Source organism: Haliotis rufescens, unplaced genomic scaffold (genome assembly GCF_023055435.1).
Source record: "Haliotis rufescens isolate VD_foot unplaced genomic scaffold, xgHalRufe1.0.p SCAF_1, whole genome shotgun sequence".
Taxonomy (NCBI): Eukaryota; Metazoa; Mollusca; class Gastropoda; order Lepetellida; family Haliotidae; genus Haliotis; species Haliotis rufescens.
The window spans coordinates 14,435,958-14,456,961 of record NW_025963779.1 but is presented as its reverse complement, the minus strand read 5'-3'; the positions used below and the strand labels follow the sequence as shown (position 1 = coordinate 14,456,961).

General features: G+C 42.5%; 1 protein-coding gene across 3 annotated transcripts; it reads right to left on the bottom strand.

Annotated features, from left to right (window-relative positions):
• Positions 1 to 1,264: 1,264 nt before the first annotated feature.
• LOC124148780 (monocarboxylate transporter 14-like) lies at positions 1,265 to 11,488 on the bottom strand. 3 transcript variants are annotated; one of them, XM_046520080.2, is made up of 5 exons: positions 11,149 to 11,486; positions 7,131 to 7,339; positions 6,318 to 6,461; positions 2,186 to 2,392; positions 1,265 to 1,545 (listed from the first exon to the last, which is right to left on the bottom strand). In XM_046520080.2, exons 1-5 carry the CDS (start codon positions 11,301 to 11,303, stop codon positions 1,394 to 1,396), a joined length of 867 nt encoding a protein of 288 aa, XP_046376036.2. In that variant the 5' UTR covers positions 11,304 to 11,486; the 3' UTR covers positions 1,265 to 1,393. The 3 variants fall into 3 exon arrangements, 2 of the variants coding, with proteins under 2 accessions (XP_046376036.2, XP_046376028.2); XR_007219325.1 differs by lacking the exon at positions 1,265 to 1,545 and adding an exon at positions 2,662 to 3,231 and having other exon boundaries at positions 2,262 to 2,392; positions 11,149 to 11,488; XM_046520072.2 differs by lacking the exons at positions 1,265 to 1,545; positions 2,186 to 2,392 and adding an exon at positions 2,557 to 3,231 and having other exon boundaries at positions 11,149 to 11,488.
• Between the last annotated feature and the right edge of the window lie 9,516 nt (positions 11,489 to 21,004).

Here is a 21,004-nt window from a genome sequence, read left to right as displayed (position 1 = left end):
CAGAAATGGGCTTCACACATTGTACCCATGTCGGGAATCGAACCCGGGTCTTCGGCGTGACGAGCGAACGCTTTAACCACGAGGCTACCCGACCGCCCTGTTATCCTTTATAGACAGATACAGCAAGTGTTGAAGATGAATATATAGAATTCGAAAGGATGATGCCGAAGGAAAACGAAGATAAGATAAAAAAAAGTATGCGTAAATAGGCGCATACCTACGACACGTCGCAACACCGATTGTGCTTTATAGGGGAGATGCCTAAGCCACGTCGCAGTTGTATGAACAGTCATTGAAACAGCATGCCATCTTGCTATACATAATCAAAGAGGTGCTATTTCTTTAGATGCTATAAATTCTATACGTTGTGCTCGTAGTCAAAGGGAAACCACTCTCACTATCCATATGAATTAACTGCCCTTGACAAGAAAAGGTCACGACCATTGCGATAGCATACGCTGCTACTCTTTCAAGCGAAATAACCGAAAAAGGTAGACGTGACATTTTGTATGGATTCCGAATGATTGTTAGCTGTCATTTGTTATCGACTCAAAGTCAGGCATAAGTCATCGGTAAATACATTGTTTTAGTGGTGTTAGGTGGAATCCCTTGTTTGCGTTTTGTAAATGCACTTGAAAAACACTGAGTTTTGTGCTCAGAAATCATACTGTCGTTTTCATACTTTCATACAACAGGCCGTAGTTTGGCCGCTATTGTGCATGCCGAAACTCCAAAGGCAGGTCCGACCCTGTCTTACTTTTTGTCGTAAATTTAAGGTAACTTAGTGGTAAGACAGCTTGGTGAATAGACTTAACTAAGATTTGTTTCGCTAAGACACCTTTACGTCAATCTTAGCGCACGAGTTTCATGCACATTTTAGATATGTAAATTGTCTCTGTGTGTCACATCTCAGTAATGTTGTTTTCATGTAATGCAAATATTGAAACTTTTGATTCATCTAATAATCAGTTAATATTGTAAATATGTGCAGGTAAATATTATTTATTATGCATATTATTATATCCCTTTAAATAATTTCCGTTCTTTTGTCTCCTTTTCAGACCCTCTATGTATAAATCGTTGAAAAAGTAATTGCCAGTTGTTTACTCCAGAAGTGACAGTATTACAGACAGACGGACAAACTAGCAGATCATCACGACGCAGGTCGCAATATATTCCACCAATATCACGGTGTCATGTTTATAATCGAGTCGATGCATGGCAAACCAGTAGTTAACAGTATGATCCATCAGTCGGGGCACGATGAAACACAATCAGTCAATCAGATCTGGCCCTCATTACCTGGCACAAAGGTACGTTTATTGAAACATTTACAGATGACTCAAATAGTCATTGTCAATTGCCAACTGCCAAAGCATGTTTTGACAGTAACCTACAGTCTTATCATTGAACGCACATGTTTTTTGTTGCACCGACATTCCAATGATATAAACACCATCATCGTCAGCGCAGCCCCTCCAACGGCTATGCTTCCAAAGACATAGAGCGGAACTTCATACGATTTCCTGTTATCAAACACCAAGCCTGAAACAGAACAATGTCCTTGTAATATATTACATATGCATGAACATAAATAGAAGCGACAAAACCTTCCCCGTAATCCTAAGAGTGAGTGAGTATGGTTTTACGCCGCTTTTAGCAATATTCCAGCAATATCACGGCGGGGGACACCAGAAATGGGCTTCACATATTGTACCCATGTTGGGAATCGAACCCGGGTCTTCGGCGTGACGAGCGAACGCTTTAACCACCAGGCTACCCGACCGCCCCCATAACCCTAAGAAACCCATTGTACGATTCCGACTTATCATGAGCACGTCTGTATGAATCACTGTCATGGTGATGATACCAAGTGTCTGCATCCTGCCCCACGTCACAAAGGCATGTCACGGAAACATATAGTGCAGGGAAATGCATCGGACATCATTTTTGTCACTGATGCGTCAACTTTGGAAATGTCCTCCGTATGTCCAATATAAAACTCCTTCATACTTATAGGAGTCACGGATGGACCAGTTGTCTAGAGCATTGCAATAAATTGTGAAGAGTTGTGTCCCTTATCCATGCCGGGATCCAGATTGGAACGGGGCCATTAAGTGTACACGAATACTACCAGAATAACAAATAACTCCAAAATAGTTATTTTATGATGCAAGTAGCCTACCTATAACTGTCCCCAAAACAGGAGTGACATCACCGTTTATCATCCCACAGAAGCCGAGTCCGAAAGGTAGCATCTCCTGCGAAAGAACCTCCAGTGAGACAACAGGAAGCATTGCTGTCATCCCTCCAATTCCAGCGCCAGCTGTCGATGTCAACACTGTCAACATCGACCATTCGGTGGATGCTCCAAGAAACATCAATGAGATTCCTGTAAGCAAAATTTGATAAAAGTGAGCATTTGTTGTGATGACATTATATTACTTGTGTTATCAGTAATCAGTTGAAGACAAAATGATCGTACACATGTAATATATGCAACAAACATGCATGGAGAGTTCTTGGTCTGGTGGTTTACGTCCTGGACCTTCGACATTGTGTGTTGTTATCACACATCAAGGTGACTCATCGTTACATGATTAAATTCCTGTTCCAAGATAAGTTGAACTCATCTCATTCATTCATTCATTCTGAACCTACCAAGAAGAGCCGCAGACAACGTGAATATGATGATACTGTGGAGTCGAGGTATAAGCTTCAGAATGCCACTTAACAGTCGAGCTATTGTGTTAAACGAGCTGTGTTGTAGTAAAGAATGAGTGCCAGTCCTCTTTCTTCAGAGAATCCTTTACTTTTAGCCAAATCCGATAAAATACCACCGATGTTGTTTGCTGTTCCAAAGTTTTAAACCGGATGTTATAACGAAGGATACGAAAACAGGCTTCAACATTAGCTTCCACTTGGATTTGGACTCCTTTCCTGTGACGTGACCTGTTGGTCGTTGTCCTTTAAAAAATTGGGGATTCCCTAAACTAGATGTTATCACTAACGTTGAAACGATGGTTTGAAGATAAAAGCAACTGATCAAGAGAAACGTTCCTCGCCATCCGTAAAGACTATTTAGTGTAGCGAGTATGTATGGAAATAGAATAGTTCCGATTCCACCACTGAACATAATTCCTGCCAGTGCAAGACTTTGACTTCGGCTCTTGTTGAATGTGCCTGCCACCAGTTTTGTAATAGAAATGAAGATAAAACTGTTTCCAAATCCTGAAACATATGACGTGGCAGCATATTGGGAGCAGCAATTCAGGCAACAATGCAATGGACTATTTGTTTTTAGGAATAGCCTGCTAACCACAGGTAATAATTTTGTTTATTGATCTTATAAAGAATAGACAACAATAGTCACTTAATCAATGAAGTGGTCTAAAAACTGATCAATCGCATATGCAGTGAAACAATCATGTATTGTCGATGCACTTCTACCCCAGAAAATTCTCGAGACTGATTGAAATGTAATCCTTTGAATAACAAATTTTACTAATGACAATATCAGTCACTGAATTGTCTGATCCAGACATAACTACGAGGTATTTACAGACCATCGTCATGTAAGTGGAATGAGGCTGAATTTTGCATTAAACAACAAGCAACAAGCAATTACAAGGATTTATCTGGACCTGTTCTTGGCCCGATATTTGGCCCCAAATCTGAAGTATCTGTCATTAAAAAATCCCAAATTGGAATAAAACATTTGTCAAGTTATACAATTAATAACTAATGTTATTCATTTGTAGATGTGACTTGCATTTCACTGTCAACAGGAGAAATAAACAAGATATAGGCTTTAATGTTTAGTTTTACATTTGTTGCATTGAATAAAATCTTAAAAATCTGAATTTAAGAAAATACAGACAATGGAAAAAACGACAATTCCGAAAAACATTTTGTCTGCCGGGGGTACTTAGTTTGAAATCCTAGACAAATCTCTGTCGAACCTGCCTCGCCCATCGCAGTCTCAGGCGTCGATGTTGAGCAGTCAGTACCATTCCTCGGAAAGGACGATACGCTCGGATTTCAGCAGCACGAAGTCGTCGTAGTACTGTACGTTGGCTAATGGGATGTCCCAACGCTGTTGCTGCCGTCGCCTTCGCCGTTGCGAATCTGTTTCGCAGGTGAATGAGCCGTATCTGACCGTCTTCCAGTGGTGTTGTCACTCGGGGTCGTCCGGTTCTAGGCCTGTCCTGTGTCCTCCCTGTCTGCCTGTACCGTTGAATCAGCCTGGCTACTGTCAATGGTGTACAACCAAACCTTCTGGCAATTTGGACTCTCTCTCTGCTCCTGTGACAGTCGTGGCATTTCTTTTGTGTGCTTTCATCGCGTGTGGTTATACCCTGCAGACGAACGCATTTATACAGCTAACATGCACGTGCAGTTTATTGCATAGGCGGGAAACCTGTTTCAGCATTTTTTGGGTCACTGCACGAGCGCCGTCAAAGGTGGCGCGTTCGGGTTAGGCGTTTTTTGGTACCTGTTCCTGGGCAGTCATATTCCCAATACCCACTTTCCACTAGTTATCGCTGTTTTTAGGAAAATTACAAATTACCCATACTTTCTTTGGCCGCTTAGTTCATGTTAGGGGATACACTGAAAACATACCCATAGAATATCACAAAATATCAATAATTTCATTTAGCCCTAAACAGCTAAATGCGGTTATTGACATACCAACACCAATTCTCCAACTTATAATATTTATTCTGCCACATGTCTGTGTTTACATTCTAACTCCGATAACCGTCACGCGTTTGGGGCGTCTTCGTCTTCCGCTGCCATGTTAGCTACACGCTGTTCAAATCACCACCCACCCTCCCTGTGGTCAGGCTTTCTGCTCCGTTCATGTACATTTCAGAGTCAGTGCTTGTCATTATTCAATAAATGTCATGTTGCTGGTGTGGTTTGAGCGGACACTATCAATATCGTCGGGCAAAGACTACAATGCCCTAGAATGCTCGTTGCCTGCTTCACAGAGGGAGACCATTTATCCAGCCTGCAGGTCTTCGGCGGGTGGATGCTGTGGCATAATCGTAATTAACGCTTGTCTGCTCAGGGTCCAGCAGAGAGTGGTAAGCTCGTCTGCCATTCGTGACCAACGCGTGTTATTCCGGGACAAGCCGAATAGCGACTCGTGCCCCTCTCATAGCTTAGGGTTCAGCACATTCGTCACCACTCGCCCCTTTCCGTAACCTGCAAGAAAACTCGTCTCCCATCGATGAATGTTATGTGCGAAATACGACAAACCAATCAGAATGCGCGTATGACTTCAAGTTCTTCGTCAAAGAATCCCTCAGAACCAATTATTGATTTAACATATGTCTTACATCTAAAAATATACCCAAGACACAGTTAAATGTGGTCAATCATACTGTATAATTCCGCATGCCCTGATTGCTTTTAATTGCATCTGAAATATCTATAATATATGGGGAAATATATGTGAACCATTACGCAACGAGTTGACAATTGTTTTAGGTATGCCCGTTTGCGCTAAGACGTAACCCGGTCGCAAAAATGGCCATGAGAGGCCACGAGTCGCTACTCGGCTTGTCCCGGAATAACACGAGTTGGTCACGAATGGGTACAGCAGAGAGCTGATATATTTGCAAGCATCACTTCACTAACACCAAGAGAGTTATTTCCCTTTATGAATGGTGCCCACCTCGTCCATTCACGACTTGTGCTTTTCTCCCAACAAATTTACCTTCTGGTGTCATTTTCTGTCATTCAGCGTATATTTATGTGGCAGCTACATATTTTGGATATTTCTTTATCTTACCTTTTAAGTAGACATGTACATAATTAAATGATGTACATAATTAAATGCAGTTTTAGTCATTTTATTGGTCAGCCTATTCTAAACGCTAAACTATCAGTCACAGCCCTCTTACTAAGCATGCTTACTGCATGGTTTGTTGAATGTTACACCCTGTGCACTAATACAATAGCCTCATCCCTCAAGCCTTTTGTCTATATGACCAGCTTGGGGACTCAGCCATACTGTACTCCTAAGAAGGAATATGGTCACTCCACATGTACCTTTCCAAGGATAGAGATATATATTCACTATTATCACAAGGATCGTTTTTGGGGACCTTAGATCCAATCCAAGGTTAGTATTTTATTACTGGATTGAGGATTTTTATACAGTAGCGTGTGTGGTCTGTGCGCGACGGACGCAGTCCTGCTCATTTGCGTAACACCGGTAATCTCTCAACTATACACATTAAATATATTCCGATCAAAACCACAGGTCTGTCAATACTAAACAAGCTATGATGATAGCGCAGACTCACCATTTATAACCCCAACAGTAACTATCAGATGTACGACCGACTGAGGAAACCAGCTTGTGAATAAACCCAATGAGCTGACTAATCCTCCAGCAACCATCACGGTCTTCATCCCACATCTCTGAATGAAAAACCCACTCAGGAAACCTACGAAAATGAACAAAAAACATCATGAACTCGAAAACCTGTATATCTCGACCTATACGTTCTTCGTGTCAAGCGTTGTAACGATGTCACGAGGTTACAGTGCCTTATGTCGGGGTACGTCTTTGCGCTAAGGTCTCTTTGTGGAACGAGGCCCTGGACCAAACGTGACAACGTCTAACCGATGTGAGGTGAGGTGAAATGGGGTTTAACGTCGCGATTATTGCACTTATATAGCGACGTGTGTGTGTGTGTGTGTGTGTGTGTGTGTGTGTTCTAGTCCGGACTGATGCCGATAGCTCACTGAGATACCATGCCGCAGTTTAACATGAATACCCCACTCAGACACAGTATACTGACTCCGAGCCGACCAGTCCTTGTTTTAGCCCCTCAATGCCGAGCGCCAGACAGGGTAACAACAAGTACCATCTTTTAACGTCGTTTGGTATGACGGGATCGAACCCCGGACCTTCCGCTCTCCGGGCGGACGCTCTACCTTTAGACCACGGAGACGGTTACGTCTAACCGAAACATACAGGTAAAGCAGTTCACTGTTTTTCTGAATATAAAAGAATGTTTAGTTAATAATCATATCGAGGACCATGAAATGTGACCGGGCTACAGTGCATATATCTTATGCGTTTCTATGTCTATTGTATCAGAAATACTTACCAACGCCAAACGTGCATCCCAGGCAAAACGCTGGCACCAGAGATGTCTCTCCTCTCGTCGAATTAAATGTATCAAGTATCTCCAGATAGAGGGCCCCAATAGCGAACGGAAATCCTAGTGCCACAAATATGTTGTAGCAGGCACCTGTAAGCACAACCAGCTTAATTCTGCTATTGCCTTCATGCTTTAAAGCGGAGGGCGGGGCCTTTCTGAAACAAACGGCGTTGTTACATTTACATTTACATTAAGATCATACTGCGTGTTATCTATATGTATATATGATACTCATAGTAAACATACATTAAACAGTGCAGTAAAAATTCAATTGCTAATAAAGATATACACGTAATCAGAAAATATGTTCAGTCTCATTAAAATCGTATATTTTACTTCAAACTCGCCGCGAGACCATCTGACAAACCTTCCATAGCAAATCAGCGTCGAGGCTTCAAAATTCTCGGCACGAGTAAGCGAAGCATTCAGAACAGAACAGAACAGAACAGAGTTTATTCTCAAAAACACACAATAGTGGCATAGAGAACATGCATTACGAAGTATAATACAATTGTACAACGAATGTAGCACAATACAAGCAATTTGGAGTTAAAATATAATATGCATTATATATACATACATTATACAATATATACATACAAATTTGCATACAATATATGCATCATATTTGCATACATACCTGCGTAAAAAATTATATATTGAGGTACTATCTTGATATGTAGTGGTATTTAGATCACTCATTGTAGCAGTGCGAGTCCATTCTTTATATATACTACTCAAAAGAAGTTAAGGATCACCCGATTCTTTCATATTAGTAATGTTAATCTGTCATGGCATGAGAGATTAACTATTGTAATATGAAAGAATCAGGTGATCCTTAACTTCTTTTGAGTAGTATATTTACATAACTTTGTATTTATACTTTGTTCAAAACAGCATATCTGATTTCTGTTTCTCCCAAACGAATATAACCGAGGAGTTCCGAAGTGAATATTATAATAGCCCTATCATATGCATAGGAACATTCGAGAAATAAAGTTTACTTTTTACTACCAGTATGGTTATGTTAAAATATCAAAATACCCTTCTGTAATCACACTCAATTTCTTTATTACTTTTCGTTGAATCGACTAATGAGTAATTAAGAATCTGATGCTCATTTGGCGGTGAGGTGAAAGGCGTTCAAAATTAGTATTTCACTGATTTTGCGAAGAATATGAAGTGTGTGTGCTTGCGTGTGTGTGTGCATGCGTGTGCGTGCGTGCGTGTGCTTGCTTGCTTGCGTGTGTGTGCTTGCTTGCGCGTGCGCGTGTGCGTGCGTGCGTGTGTGTGCGGATGTTTGTACTCGTCCATACTTCTGCCGGTTTTGTACTGCTCAACCACAGAGATACCAGAGTATATCCAACACAGATACACATGTATATTATACTGAGTCCGAGCTGACCAGTCCTAGGACCAGCACTTCGGCGCTTCTGGGTGTTTTTTAAATGTGACGTCACACTTTTAGCACATGCACGATTCAATTCTCAAACGAAGACAATAGAGCTCCCCACAGCGATGCCGACAACCCAAGCTCTGTGCAGAATAAATGGATTCGGTCATGTTTTCATTAGAGGCAAATTGATCAAAATGTGCTTTTTTCTTGCGGATGAGTTACAAAATACTAATTGCCAGCTTTATTGGATTATAAGCCTGTGTTTGTCAAAGTCTAGATTACAATGTAAATGCCTCGGTCGTATGAAGCCATTATCACGTTGCAGAACACTCTACTTCCCACAATTCCTCGCGGCCAGCCTATTACATCTATCACATCCTACATAATCCATAGTCTACACATTTCGAGAAACATATGTTATTAAATGTTTAACTTTCGTCAATAAATATTCGAAAACGTGAAACATTATGTCCATTTGTGTATTCATCCCTTGCATTCATTGGTTATATGACTCCAAGTGCTACGGAGAGCTAGCGATGGTATCAACCCGCTTCGTCTTTTTTTTTAAACAGGTGAACAGTAGCTATTAGACAACCCAGGTATAGTCAGGGATGAGTGACTTTGCTAGTTAGACAAAGTAGGCATGCGGAACCTACCCAAAAACCCTTATACCCATTGATAATCTCTCTCAAAACAGATCATACAGGTCAGTGACTTCACGAATTATACTGAGCCGCAGAGAAACCACTCATGCATGGTGAGACAACCCAGACATAGTAACTTGAAACATAATTTTTCTTTCTGAGTTTACTATTTTGGTGTGTTTAGGCATTGTTGCAATTATCCCACTCATCCACTACAGCAACATCATCTACCACCATAACTCAATAAGCAATTTTCATCAAAATTGGTTTTTGGGGGGTGGGGTAATATTGTATACAATATCTCAACCCCTATGTAATATATTTTCATTTTGTTTTTTGTATAGGATAGTACAATGGTTAAGGCAGATTTTAATACCCAGTTGTAGTGGTTTTATTGTCACAATTCAATGGAATTAGTGTTTTACCTACTCACAAGATTTGAAAATGAAGTAAAAAAACATGATTTTTACCAATGTTTCCACTGAGAATTAGAATAACAGTTAAATGAAACAAAATGTTTGCCAAATTCAGATAACCGAACCTATTACCTGTAATCAAAGACTTAATTTGGATAATTTAATGACTTAATGAAAATGTTACAGCCAATTTTGTCAAAGTATGCATTTTTCCTTCAATTTATGCAATTTTGACCCCCTGAAAATTCCTGCACACACTTGCAAGCTTACTACCCAATGAAAATTGTGTACAGATACCTCCTTTATGCAATACAGGAAAATGTGGGAACGAAAATCTAAACTAAGCCTCTTTTCTGCTGGTGGCCAACTGACTATAGTGAAGCTCTAAGCATTAGACGACCCGGGGTGAAATCCTAGCGATACCGTTACTTTGATATCGATGTATAAAGGTATACTGTTATGCACATCGACTCCGTAGTTGTAGTAGCATATCTGTGTAATTCTGCTTAGCAATATGTAAAGCGCACCGAAAGGCTTGCTTTAGGCCCGGCTCTTCTTATTTCAGAATAAGCATGTTTGTTTACGATAACCCGACATACGGGTTGTGGTCACTTGGAGCAGAAACTAACTTATAAACCTACTGGCGTTTGTGTAACTCCATATGGAGTTTTTAAAATTGTGGTAACACCTCGTAGGAGATATTACAACGATTGTAACACCTCGCAGGAGGGCTTACAATCATTATAACTTCCGTTCAGATTGTAACATGTAATGAAATGTAAAATCAAATGATAAGTACTTTTTTTATATTCCCGAGGATCGAACTCGCAACCTTCATATCTGTAGCCAGTGAGTGTACCACAAGGCTACAGAGGTGTTGACAAGCTGCACTGCTTTTTAGAATGTCCTTTTCAAGATCCGTACGCCAGCAACAGGCTGTACAATGAATGAGCGTCAGTCAAAGCAAAACGTGTTATAGTCTCAGCCTAGGAGACGCACGTGCAGATTTCGCGCCATTGCGAGACGCACGTGCAGATTTCGCGCCATTGCGAGACGCACGTGCAGATTTCGCACCGTTTCGAAACCCATGTGCTGAGGTCACCGGTTTCATTGAACCGAGTTCACGACTGCAGGCGATATTTCATCTCCGATACAGGTTATACATTTGAGAGTTTTTATTACACTACAGTTATTTAATTAAAAACGTTGTCTATGCGATGAGTCGGTTTATAAGTTGGTCAAACCATGTCTCCTCGATATTACTGGAGATTGTAAACCCTCACATGAGGGAACGTCCCGAGGGGGCCTACGCCTACAGTTAACTTTATCCTACGCCTACGGCCCCCTCGGGACGTTCCCTCATGTGAGGGTTTACAATCTCTAGTAATACCTCGGAGACATGGTTTCTCCTACACGTATCATACGTGCAGGTCAAAGGCAAAGTCACACATATAGATCCTTATAAAAACCTTCCATGTCAAACGAAAAATACACAAAATAGTACAAACCTTGTTTCATTTAAGTGCTGGGCGGTGGTGATTCGGAGATCCACGCAGGATAAAGTTAACTGTTTGTCCGCAGTGTTGAGGTCATCTTTGTCTGTCACATTTTCACAACCCTTTTCTTCCCTCTTTCCGTGTCCTTTCTCAATCTCCCTAGCCATTTCACGCTTGTGGTGAACTGCTTTTATCGGTCAAGAATGGTATTCGGTGTTATCCACCAACAGTACCTATATGGACACGTATGGTACTTATCGTGTGTATATTTGCAATATTGCACGGTGGGCTTGGCACAGCCTTGTGTTAAATCGCAGGTCATATAACGCTAAGGCTGTACTTGTGCATCTCACGTGGGTGTGACTGTACATGTACCTCGCACTTAAGACTGTATTACGAACTTGCGTGAATATACAGTGAAAGGCAGATTTTTTTGTGGTTTAGGAATGCGAGGTTATCAAATGACGCCCAACTTTCATCGTATACTAGTACTTGTTTGCTGAATTTACAAATGGAACATAACTACAATTGAAGATCTAACATTATCTAGCTTACACAAATGACGTAATGTAATGAATTTGAATGTCCTCGTGATAATGGTGATGTTTCTGACCAGTCCACTGTAGATATTTTAGGTTGAGGTGGAAAGGGGTTTAACGTCGCGTCCAAGATTATTGCACTTGTATAGATATATGAGTGTGTGTGGCTAGTCCGGACACATATGTTCCCGCGTTCGTTTAGATATACACTTGACTTGCGGATTCATAGTGCTAGCCCACTGAGATACCATGCCGCAGTTTAACATGAATACCCCACTCAGACACAGCATACTGAGCCGACCAGTCCTTGTTTTAGCCCCTTAATGCCGAGTGTCAGACAGGGTAACAACAAGTACCACCTTTTCACGTCTTTTGGTATGACGCGGCCGGGGATCGAATCCCGGACCTACCGCTCTCCAGGCGGACGCTGAACGGGCGGACGCTCTACCACTAGACCACGGAGGCGGCCCTTTAGATATTTTAGACTCGCCTATTAGCAGAAAGGAAATATTGCCAAGTATAAACGAGTTGAAATCTTCCAAATAAGCTGGTCAAAATTCCCTTTGTAATTTGACATTTCATAACATTTAAACTCATTGATATTATAGTGTGATAGGAGCACCATATATATAATATTATATATATTCCTTCTCACTATATCCCGTTGCAACCTATATTAACCAGAATTATGTTTGCGCAGATTTGCATCCCTTTGCTCCACTGGGATCCGCACAAAATCAAGGATGTGAGTCCAAGCTTGCCAACGATGTTGGACCTTGAACGATATCAGATCATACCCGAAGCTTATTTTAAACTTCTTGGCCATATTTACGTTGTTTTGATTTTTCCAATCCGAGCGGAAAGAAACAAATCAGTAAGGAGGGAAGCACAATTGGTGTCCATGGAGATGCCTACTTCTTGCCTGCATGTCAAATCCCAAAATTTTACATACATGTACATGTAATACATTATAAAGCCCTGCACTTCAAATATTGTTTTCTCAGTAAACTTCACGTGGGATTTGATTTCTTTTCTTTTCGTCTTTGGTATCCAGTACAAAAGAAGAATGGATATGGTTTTTTTGTGTTAGAGTGAAAGTCAAAAGTGCATAGTACCGATTCCTTCCCCACTTTACTTCTTGGTGTTAAACGTGGTATTGATATAACACTTATACCAAGTTCTGTGATATAGCAATTGATGTAAAGACGCTTACATGTAATGGTTATGTTCATTTTGGCTTGCCAGTGGGATAAAACTTCATATTTTGAAACACAACAGTCTAGGACACAATGGGTTTAATACAATTCTGTGTCCTCTTTTGCACTTTTTGCATTCTGCCAATGGCAACATCGCATACTGACTTACCAACTCAGCAGGTTCGTCTCCTCTTTTTTTGCATATGCTTCGAGAGTATTGATAAAGATTTTAAAGTTGTGATTCCAGTTGGTAGCAGGCCGTTCACGATGTTTTGGTCAAGATTTGAATAACCGACGGAGGTTGTTATTTTCAGCAGTATAGAAACTGCCCATTTATTATATTGCTAACAGGGTGGAAGGAGTGTGATAAATCTTGGAAACCACAAGTAATAGTATCTACATCATGAGAGGCCAAGTCCGCTTTCTGCAGCACGTTCCTCTTGTTGGTTCCTGTCATTTGAAATATTGTGGTACATTTAGGGAAACTGATTTTTGGCTGAGAATGTTACTTAATTTTAAAGCATCAATTCACTTGTTCTACATATGAACAGAAATTTATATCCTTGGGAATGCCACCGAAGAGTGAAAGCTCGAAGCTACACATCCCCAGAGCCAATTACTAAGGAAGTATCTTCCGCAGCTGTCTGCAACAAAATATGTTTCTTAAAATAAAATAAGATAAGACTTTAAACGTTATTGTTGATACTAGACCCGTGAAGATCCGGGGTAGAACAGGTCTTCAGCAACCCATGCTTGTCGTAAAAGGCGACTATGCTTGTCGTAAAAGGCGACTAACGGGATCGGGTGGTCAGGCTCACTGACTTGGTTGATGCACGGTCATCGATCCCAATTGCGTCGATCGATGCTCATGATATCAATCACTGGATTGTCTGGTCCAGACTCGATTATTTACAGACCGCCGTCATATAGCTGGAATATTGCCGAGTGCGGCGTTAAACAACACAAAAGAAAAAAAGAAAGAAAAGTTTATACTAATTTTCATCATTTTGTTAATTAAACATTGGGAAATAATGTTTAATCTGTATTGAGGGACACTAAGTTTAAACGATTACGTGCAGCTTTATTAGGAGCATATGACAACGAAAGTGAGTTCTGTCGTGACGTCATAATCAACAGATCGGATCCTATATCTAAAGTCTTGCTATCTGGCAATGAACACACATGTTTAGAAGAACATTGATGTTTCCCAACAAGGGTACACTAGTGATCACTTTGATATATTGTTCTTGTATTCACCAGTACAGTAAACTACGGTTATAACGAACACGCTTATAACGAACTGACGGATATAACGAACTAACTTTTTAGTCCCGACTATTTGCTGTACTTATGCTGTATATATGCTTATAACGAACTACGGTTAAAACGAACTAAAACTAGTGGTCCCTTTAAGTTCGTTATAACCGTAGTTTACTGTAGTTTGAAGCACTTGCACATTTTGAGAGCCTTTAGGGATTAAGATGGAAGATTATTTCACTTCTTTAGCGACGAGCATGCACGTTTTTACTCCTTACACCAACTCCTTGTTTTGGCCCCCGAGTGCCACGTATCTTTCAACGTCTTTTGGTATGACATGGCCGGGGATCGAACCACCGACCTTCCGCTCTCCGGGCAGATGCTCTATCCACACTAGCCCACGGAGAGGATGTTTAGCGTTTCTCATGGTAGAAGTCTCTGGTTCCTCTTGTCCAAACTCGCTCAAATACGTGCATCTGCGATACAGCTTCATTTGTATTTGAATATGACAAATATAGATACATAAATCGTCATTTCCAGTCTCTATTATCCGCCGCAACTGTTTACATTGGGCGTTAAGTCAAACTAGCTGTGAAAACGATATGAATGGATCACTAAAGATCGGTGATGACACCAGGTGTTCGCGACAAGGGTCCTGCTCTACCGGTAGCACCAGCTTCTCACACAGTTTGCATCAAAATTTTGTTGCCTGAAGCTGCACATCAGTACTCCTGCCACCGCGACCAGACCGCCTCCGTGGTCTAGTGGTAGAGCGTCCGCCCGGAGAGCGGAAGGTCTGGGGTTCGATCCCCGGCCGCGTCATACCAAAAGACGTTAAAAGATGATACTTGTTGTTACCCTGTCTGGCGCTCGGCATTAAGGGGCTAAAACAAGGGCTGGTCGGCTCGGAGTCAGTATACTATGTCTGAGTGGGGTATTCATGTTAAACTGCGGTATGGTATCTCAGTGAGCTAGCACTATAAACCGGCATCAGTCCGGACTAGTACAAGCAGCCACACAAACACACACACGTACATGCACGTCGCTATACAAGTGCAATAATCTGCGACGTTAAACCCCATTACACCTCACCTCATCTCACCTTACCGCCACGGCGACCTGTGAACAAACCAGAGAATCAAGTTTGTTTTGTTTGTTTGTTTCTTAACGCTCCACTCAGCAACATTCCAACGATATGACGGCAGTCTGTAAATAATCGAGTCTAGACCAGACATTCCAGGGATTTGACATACATCAGCCAAATTAGCGAGCCTGACCACTCGATCCCGTTAGTCGCCCCTTACGACAAGAATAGGCGCCTTTTACGGCAAGTATGGGTTGCTGAAGACATATTCTACCCCGGATCTTGACAGGTCCAGAGAATCAAGTGACTGACGAATCACATTTAAAGTCGTTAATGGTAAATGAGAACATTGCTAATCTAAGCATGTGTAATATATTTGTAACCTCCACGCAAGTCGGGTACTGAGGTCGTGTTCTGCCTGGAATCTCCATGTAATTGTTTGCCTGACACTGTGTTTGTGATATTCACATACACGTATATCAAACACTTGTCAGAGGGACACACATAGTACGTGATCTAGACGGACTTTCATTTTTGTGGAAGCCTCAGTGGCTGAGTGGGTTAGATCGCTGACTTTGTGTGCTGGCTATTAGGTCCCTCACACTGGCAGTGTGGGTTCGAATCCCGGACGCAAGTAGGAGCTCTAGAAGGATGTGACAGGTGCCCTTAGAATCATTGCCAGTGTTCCTTGCTTGCATTTGTTTTGTACAGTTTAAAAGCATCCGATTGGATAACGCAGTCTGTGTTATCTAAAAAAGGGTAACGTACGTACATTCTATACCTTATTTTGAAAGAGCGACAGATTCATTGTAATATGAATGTGTGGATCCAGCAGAAAATTCTGAAATTATTTAAAAGACAAGACAAAGTTACATAATTGTACATACTTCTGTAGTGTACCTTCAAATAGCATAGTTTTTGCTTGTCGTTGCTAGAAGACTAACGGGATGTTGTGGTCAGACATTGGTTGATGCATGTCATCGTATCCCATTTGCGCAGAACGATGATCATGATATCAATCACTTGAAGAGTATCTGGTCCAGACACGACTATTTACAGACCACCTTCATAGTGCTGAAATATTGCTGAGTGTCCCAAACAAACAACGAACAATGCATGCTGAAGTGTTTTTGTGGTCAAAATGTGGAGAGCCAGGTGAAGCTGGATGAACTTTTTATACATGTCAGTGAGTGGATGGATACATGAAGGAAAAATGCCTGCTGAATGCGAGAGTGTTTGTATTATTCTATAAATGCTGTGTGACATCGCTTGTTGAGCGACGTCCAGAGAGACAATGCAACCGTAAAACAAGAAACAAATAAACAAACAAACAACAATGGCATCTCGACCCCAAACGAAAACTGCGCAGTGAGGGTTTAAGATTTAACATATATATTTTAAGATTCAATCGCATTTAGATTTTGTCCCGGACACAAACGACCCGTGAAGATTCCGGGGTAGAATAGGTCCTCAGCAACCCATGCTTGTCGTAAAAGGCGACTAACGGGATCGGGTGATCAGGCTCGCTGACTTGGCTAATGCATGTCATCGATCCCAATTGCGTGGATCGATGCTCATGATATCGATCGCTGGATTGTCTGGTCCAGACTCGATTATTTACAGACCGCCGTCATATAGCTGGAATATTGCTGTGTGCGGCGTAAAACAACCAACCAACCAACCAACCAACCAACAACAACCAACCAACCAACCAACCAACCAACCAACAACAAACGTGCGACAAACATGCAAATGCCGAAAGGCATGAGATTTATCATAAGATTGCAACATGTTGCCAACATGTCAATTGTCACTTAGCGATATCTGTATATTATATTTTGTGTCATTTGATCCAGACATCTCATTCGTCACGATGATCTCCAAGATGAAGCTGTTTCTTCTCTTTCTCTTGCTGGCTGCCCTTATTGAGTCCGTGCATTCACTAGCCTGTAAGTATGACCATGTATTGATACTTCATGCACTGCCATGGACGTACTGATTTTGAGGGCGAGGGGGTTTCCTAGTGGTTAAAGCGTTCGTTCGTCACGCCGAAAGCCCGCGTCCGGTTTCATCACAGGGGTTCAATGTGTGAAGTTCATTTTGGTGTGATAATGATGCTTATTAGCGGCGTAAAACCATACTCACTCACCGATTTTTACATATTTATTGTACACTTATTATATATTGTAATAGATATGTTTCCCATGACACAATTCTATGTGGCTGACGGAAGCAGTTTGCAATGTATAATAAATAAAAGCGACAAAAAAGGCATTTAAATAAATAATCCACAATCATTAGAAATCTGTTACAGTACTACAAGCAAAGTCCATCTAACGATTTGGACAGTATCATGAGCTGGTATCTATGAATGATTATCATTATCAAATAGTGATGACACCCGGTTTTTGCGTGATACCATGACGTTGCCGTTAATGCCAATACAAAGTTTAGTTCCCTTATTGTTTAACGTCGCAATCCGCAATATTCCAACTATATAATGGCGGTCTGCAACAAATTGAGTCTGGACAAGACAATCCAGTTGTGATAAGCAATTGTGATACGATGGCAAGTAATCGATCAAATCAGCGATCTTGGCCACCCGAACCGGTTTGTCGTCTCTTACGACAAGCATGGGTTGCTGAAGGCCAAGTCAGCGATCCTGGCCACCCGAACCGGTTTGTCGTCTCTTACGACAAGCATGTGTTGCTGAAGGCCAAGTCAGCGATCCTGGCCATCCGAACCGGTTTGTCGTCTCTTACGACAAGCATGGGTTGCTGAAGGCCAAGTCAGCGATCCTGGCCATCCGAACCGGTTTGTCGTCTCTTACGACAAGCATGTGTTGCTGAAGGCCAAGTCAGCGATCCTGGCCATCCGAACCGGTTTGTCGTCTCTTACGACAAGCATGGGTTGCTGAAGGCCAAGTCAGCGATCCTGGCCATCCGAACCGGTTTGTCGTCTCTTACGACAAGCATGGGTTGCTGAAGGCCAAGTCAGCGATCCTGGCCATCCGAACCGGTTTGTCGTCTCTTACGACAAGCATGGGTTGCTGAAGGCCAAGTCAGCGATCCTGGCCATCCGAACCGGTTTGTCGTCTCTTACGACAAGCATGGGTTGCTGAAAGCCAAGTCAGCGATCCTGGCCATCCGAACCGGTTTGTCGTCTCTTACGACAAGCATGGGTTGCTGAAGGCCAAGTCAGCGATCCTGGCCATCCGAACCGGTTTGTCGTCTCTTACGACAAGCATGGGTTGCTGAAGGCCAAGTCAGCGATCCTGGCCATCCGAACCGGTTTGTCGTCTCTTACGACAAGCATGGGTTGCTGAAAGCCAAGTCAGCGATCCTGGCCATCCGAACCGGTTTGTCGTCTCTTACGACAAGCATGGGTTGCTGAAGGCCAAGTCAGCGATCCTGGCCATCCGAACCGGTTTGTCGTCTCTTACGACAAGCATGGGTTGCTGAAGGCCAAGTCAGCGATCCTGGCCACCCGAACCGGTTTGTCGTCTCTTACGACAAGCATGGGTTGCTGAAAGCCAAGTCAGCGATCCTGGCCATCCGAACCGGTTTGTCGTCTCTTACGACAAGCATGGGTTGCTGAAGGCCAAGTCAGCGATCCTGGCCATCCGAACCGGTTTGTCGTCTCTTACGACAAGCATGGGTTGCTGAAGGCCAAGTCAGCGATCCTGGCCATCCGAACCGGTTTGTCGTCTCTTACGACAAGCATGGGTTGCTGAAGGCCAAGTCAGCGATCCTGGCCATCCGAACCGGTTTGTCGTCTCTTACGACAAGCATGGGTTGCTGAAGGCCAAGTCAGCGATCCTGGCCATCCGAACCGGTTTGTCGTCTCTTACGACAAGCATGGGTTGCTGAAAGCCAAGTCAGCGATCCTGGCCATCCGAACCGGTTTGTCGTCTCTTACGACAAGCATGGGTTGCTGAAGGCCAAGTCAGCGATCCTGGCCATCCGAACCGGTTTGTCGTCTCTTACGACAAGCATGGGTTGCTGAAGGCCAAGTCAGCGATCCTGGCCACCCGAACCGGTTTGTCGTCTCTTACGACAAGCATGGGTTGCTGAAAGCCAAGTCAGCGATCCTGGCCATCCGAACCGGTTTGTCGTCTCTTACGACAAGCATGGGTTGCTGAAGGCCAAGTCAGCGATCCTGGCCATCCGAACCGGTTTGTCGTCTCTTACGACAAGCATGGGTTGCTGAAGGCCAAGTCAGCGATCCTTGCCACCCGAACCGGTTTGTCGTCTCTTACGACAAGCATGGGTTGCTGAAGGCCAAGTCAGCGATCCTTGCCACCCGAACCGGTTTGTCGTCTCTTACGACACGCATGGGTTGCTGAAGGCCAAGTCAGCTATCCTGGCCATCCGAACCGGTTTGTCGTCTCTTACGACAAGCATGGGTTGCTGAAGGCCAAGTCAGCAGCCTGGCCTATACAATGAAAGTGTTTTGTCTTTACAGTATTGACTACCCAACAAGAGCGAGGGTGTCTTCCCATTGTGACTACTGTTCCAATAACAATCTTCATGGTTACTACATGTCACCCCTGTTTCTAGCTGGAGTCAAAATGGGGAAAAGACAAAACAGATTCCTTGTAGTATTCATTTGATTTTTTCATTTATTGAGTGAGAAAATAATGACATCACAACACATCTTGCACGTGTATTGTTGGTTGGGCTCGCGCCCACGTGATCACGTAGAAATCACATTTCCATATCCTAGACAGATCATTTGGAACGGAGGTTTTAAATGTTAAAATGTCTGGGCATCGAAAACAATTGTTACATTTCCCCCTTCAAATCTCCAAGAAAAAATAGAAAATCAGAAATTGTCAATTCAGATCGACAATGCAAACGCAAAAACAATATTCCAACCTTATCCGTAGCAATCTTTGTACTTGAGTTCAAGGAGCCGCCGGCGACATGAGACATGCTGGAATGCTATGACGTCATAACACATTTATCTCATTTTAACCCTGCGGCTTATAACGCATGTTCACTTTATAAATGTAAATGTGAGTCTGGGTATCTCTTTGGACATCCTGGTTCATACTTTTTCTAAAAACTTTAAAGATTTCTGTATCCTTATTGGTTTCTTTTTTCCTAAAGTACCATCCCCGAATCAGACTCCATCGTAGTTCGGAGTACGAACACGGGGATTTGAGAACAATTTCGACAACTCTGCGGCTTCTGTCACCAAGTGGGGTGGTTTTGTTGTTGTTGTTCTTTGTTGGGTTTTTTTGGTTGTTTTCGTTTTAGGGGACGTCGGGCTTATTGATTGGGGAAAGGGGGTGGTTGACGCGAAAATATACGTTACTTCCGGTTATGTTGATGTCGCCACCGGTCATGAAAGAAAAGTTCATAATGTTTTTAAAAAAAATCAGCATTCCCTTGTCCTTGCAATAACTGTCAGAAGCGCGTGAGGGTTAGTTAAAAAAACGTGAGTTGTTACCAAGTAAATGTCTGTGAGTTTATAGTTTAGATACTTCATGCAATTCCATATAAATCTAGTTAAGAGTTCTAACTTTCAATGTCATTGTTCATTCCTCGGTTCACGGAGCAAGAGTGACAACGCGCAGTGTCGCTTCGAGCAGAATTTCAGTTGAGTGACGTGTAACACTTTTGTCAAACGTTGTGCACATTTGCCTAGCGGAAACCTTTAATCGTGGAATCCAAAGTAAGCCTTGATGTTAGGATTGTCATTGGGAGGGGGTGGGGACATTAATCGTGATCATGTCAGGACTTTTCAAGTTGTCTTTACACAGCAAGTTTGAGTAAGGGACGCATTCA

Excerpts from the sequence above, each read along its gene's own strand:
- LOC124148780 (XM_046520072.2), bottom strand. The coding sequence starts at position 11,303 with ATGGCTAGGGAGATTGAGAAAGGACACGGAAAGAGGGAAGAAAAGGGT. Across the intron at positions 7,340-11,148 it reads CAGCACTTAAATGAAACAAG|AAAGGCCCCGCCCTCCGCTT; the intron begins GTTTGTACTATT and ends CGTTTGTTTCAG. Across the intron at positions 6,462-7,130 it reads GGGATGCACGTTTGGCGTTG|GTTTCCTGAGTGGGTTTTTC; the intron begins GTAAGTATTTCT and ends TCATTTTCGTAG.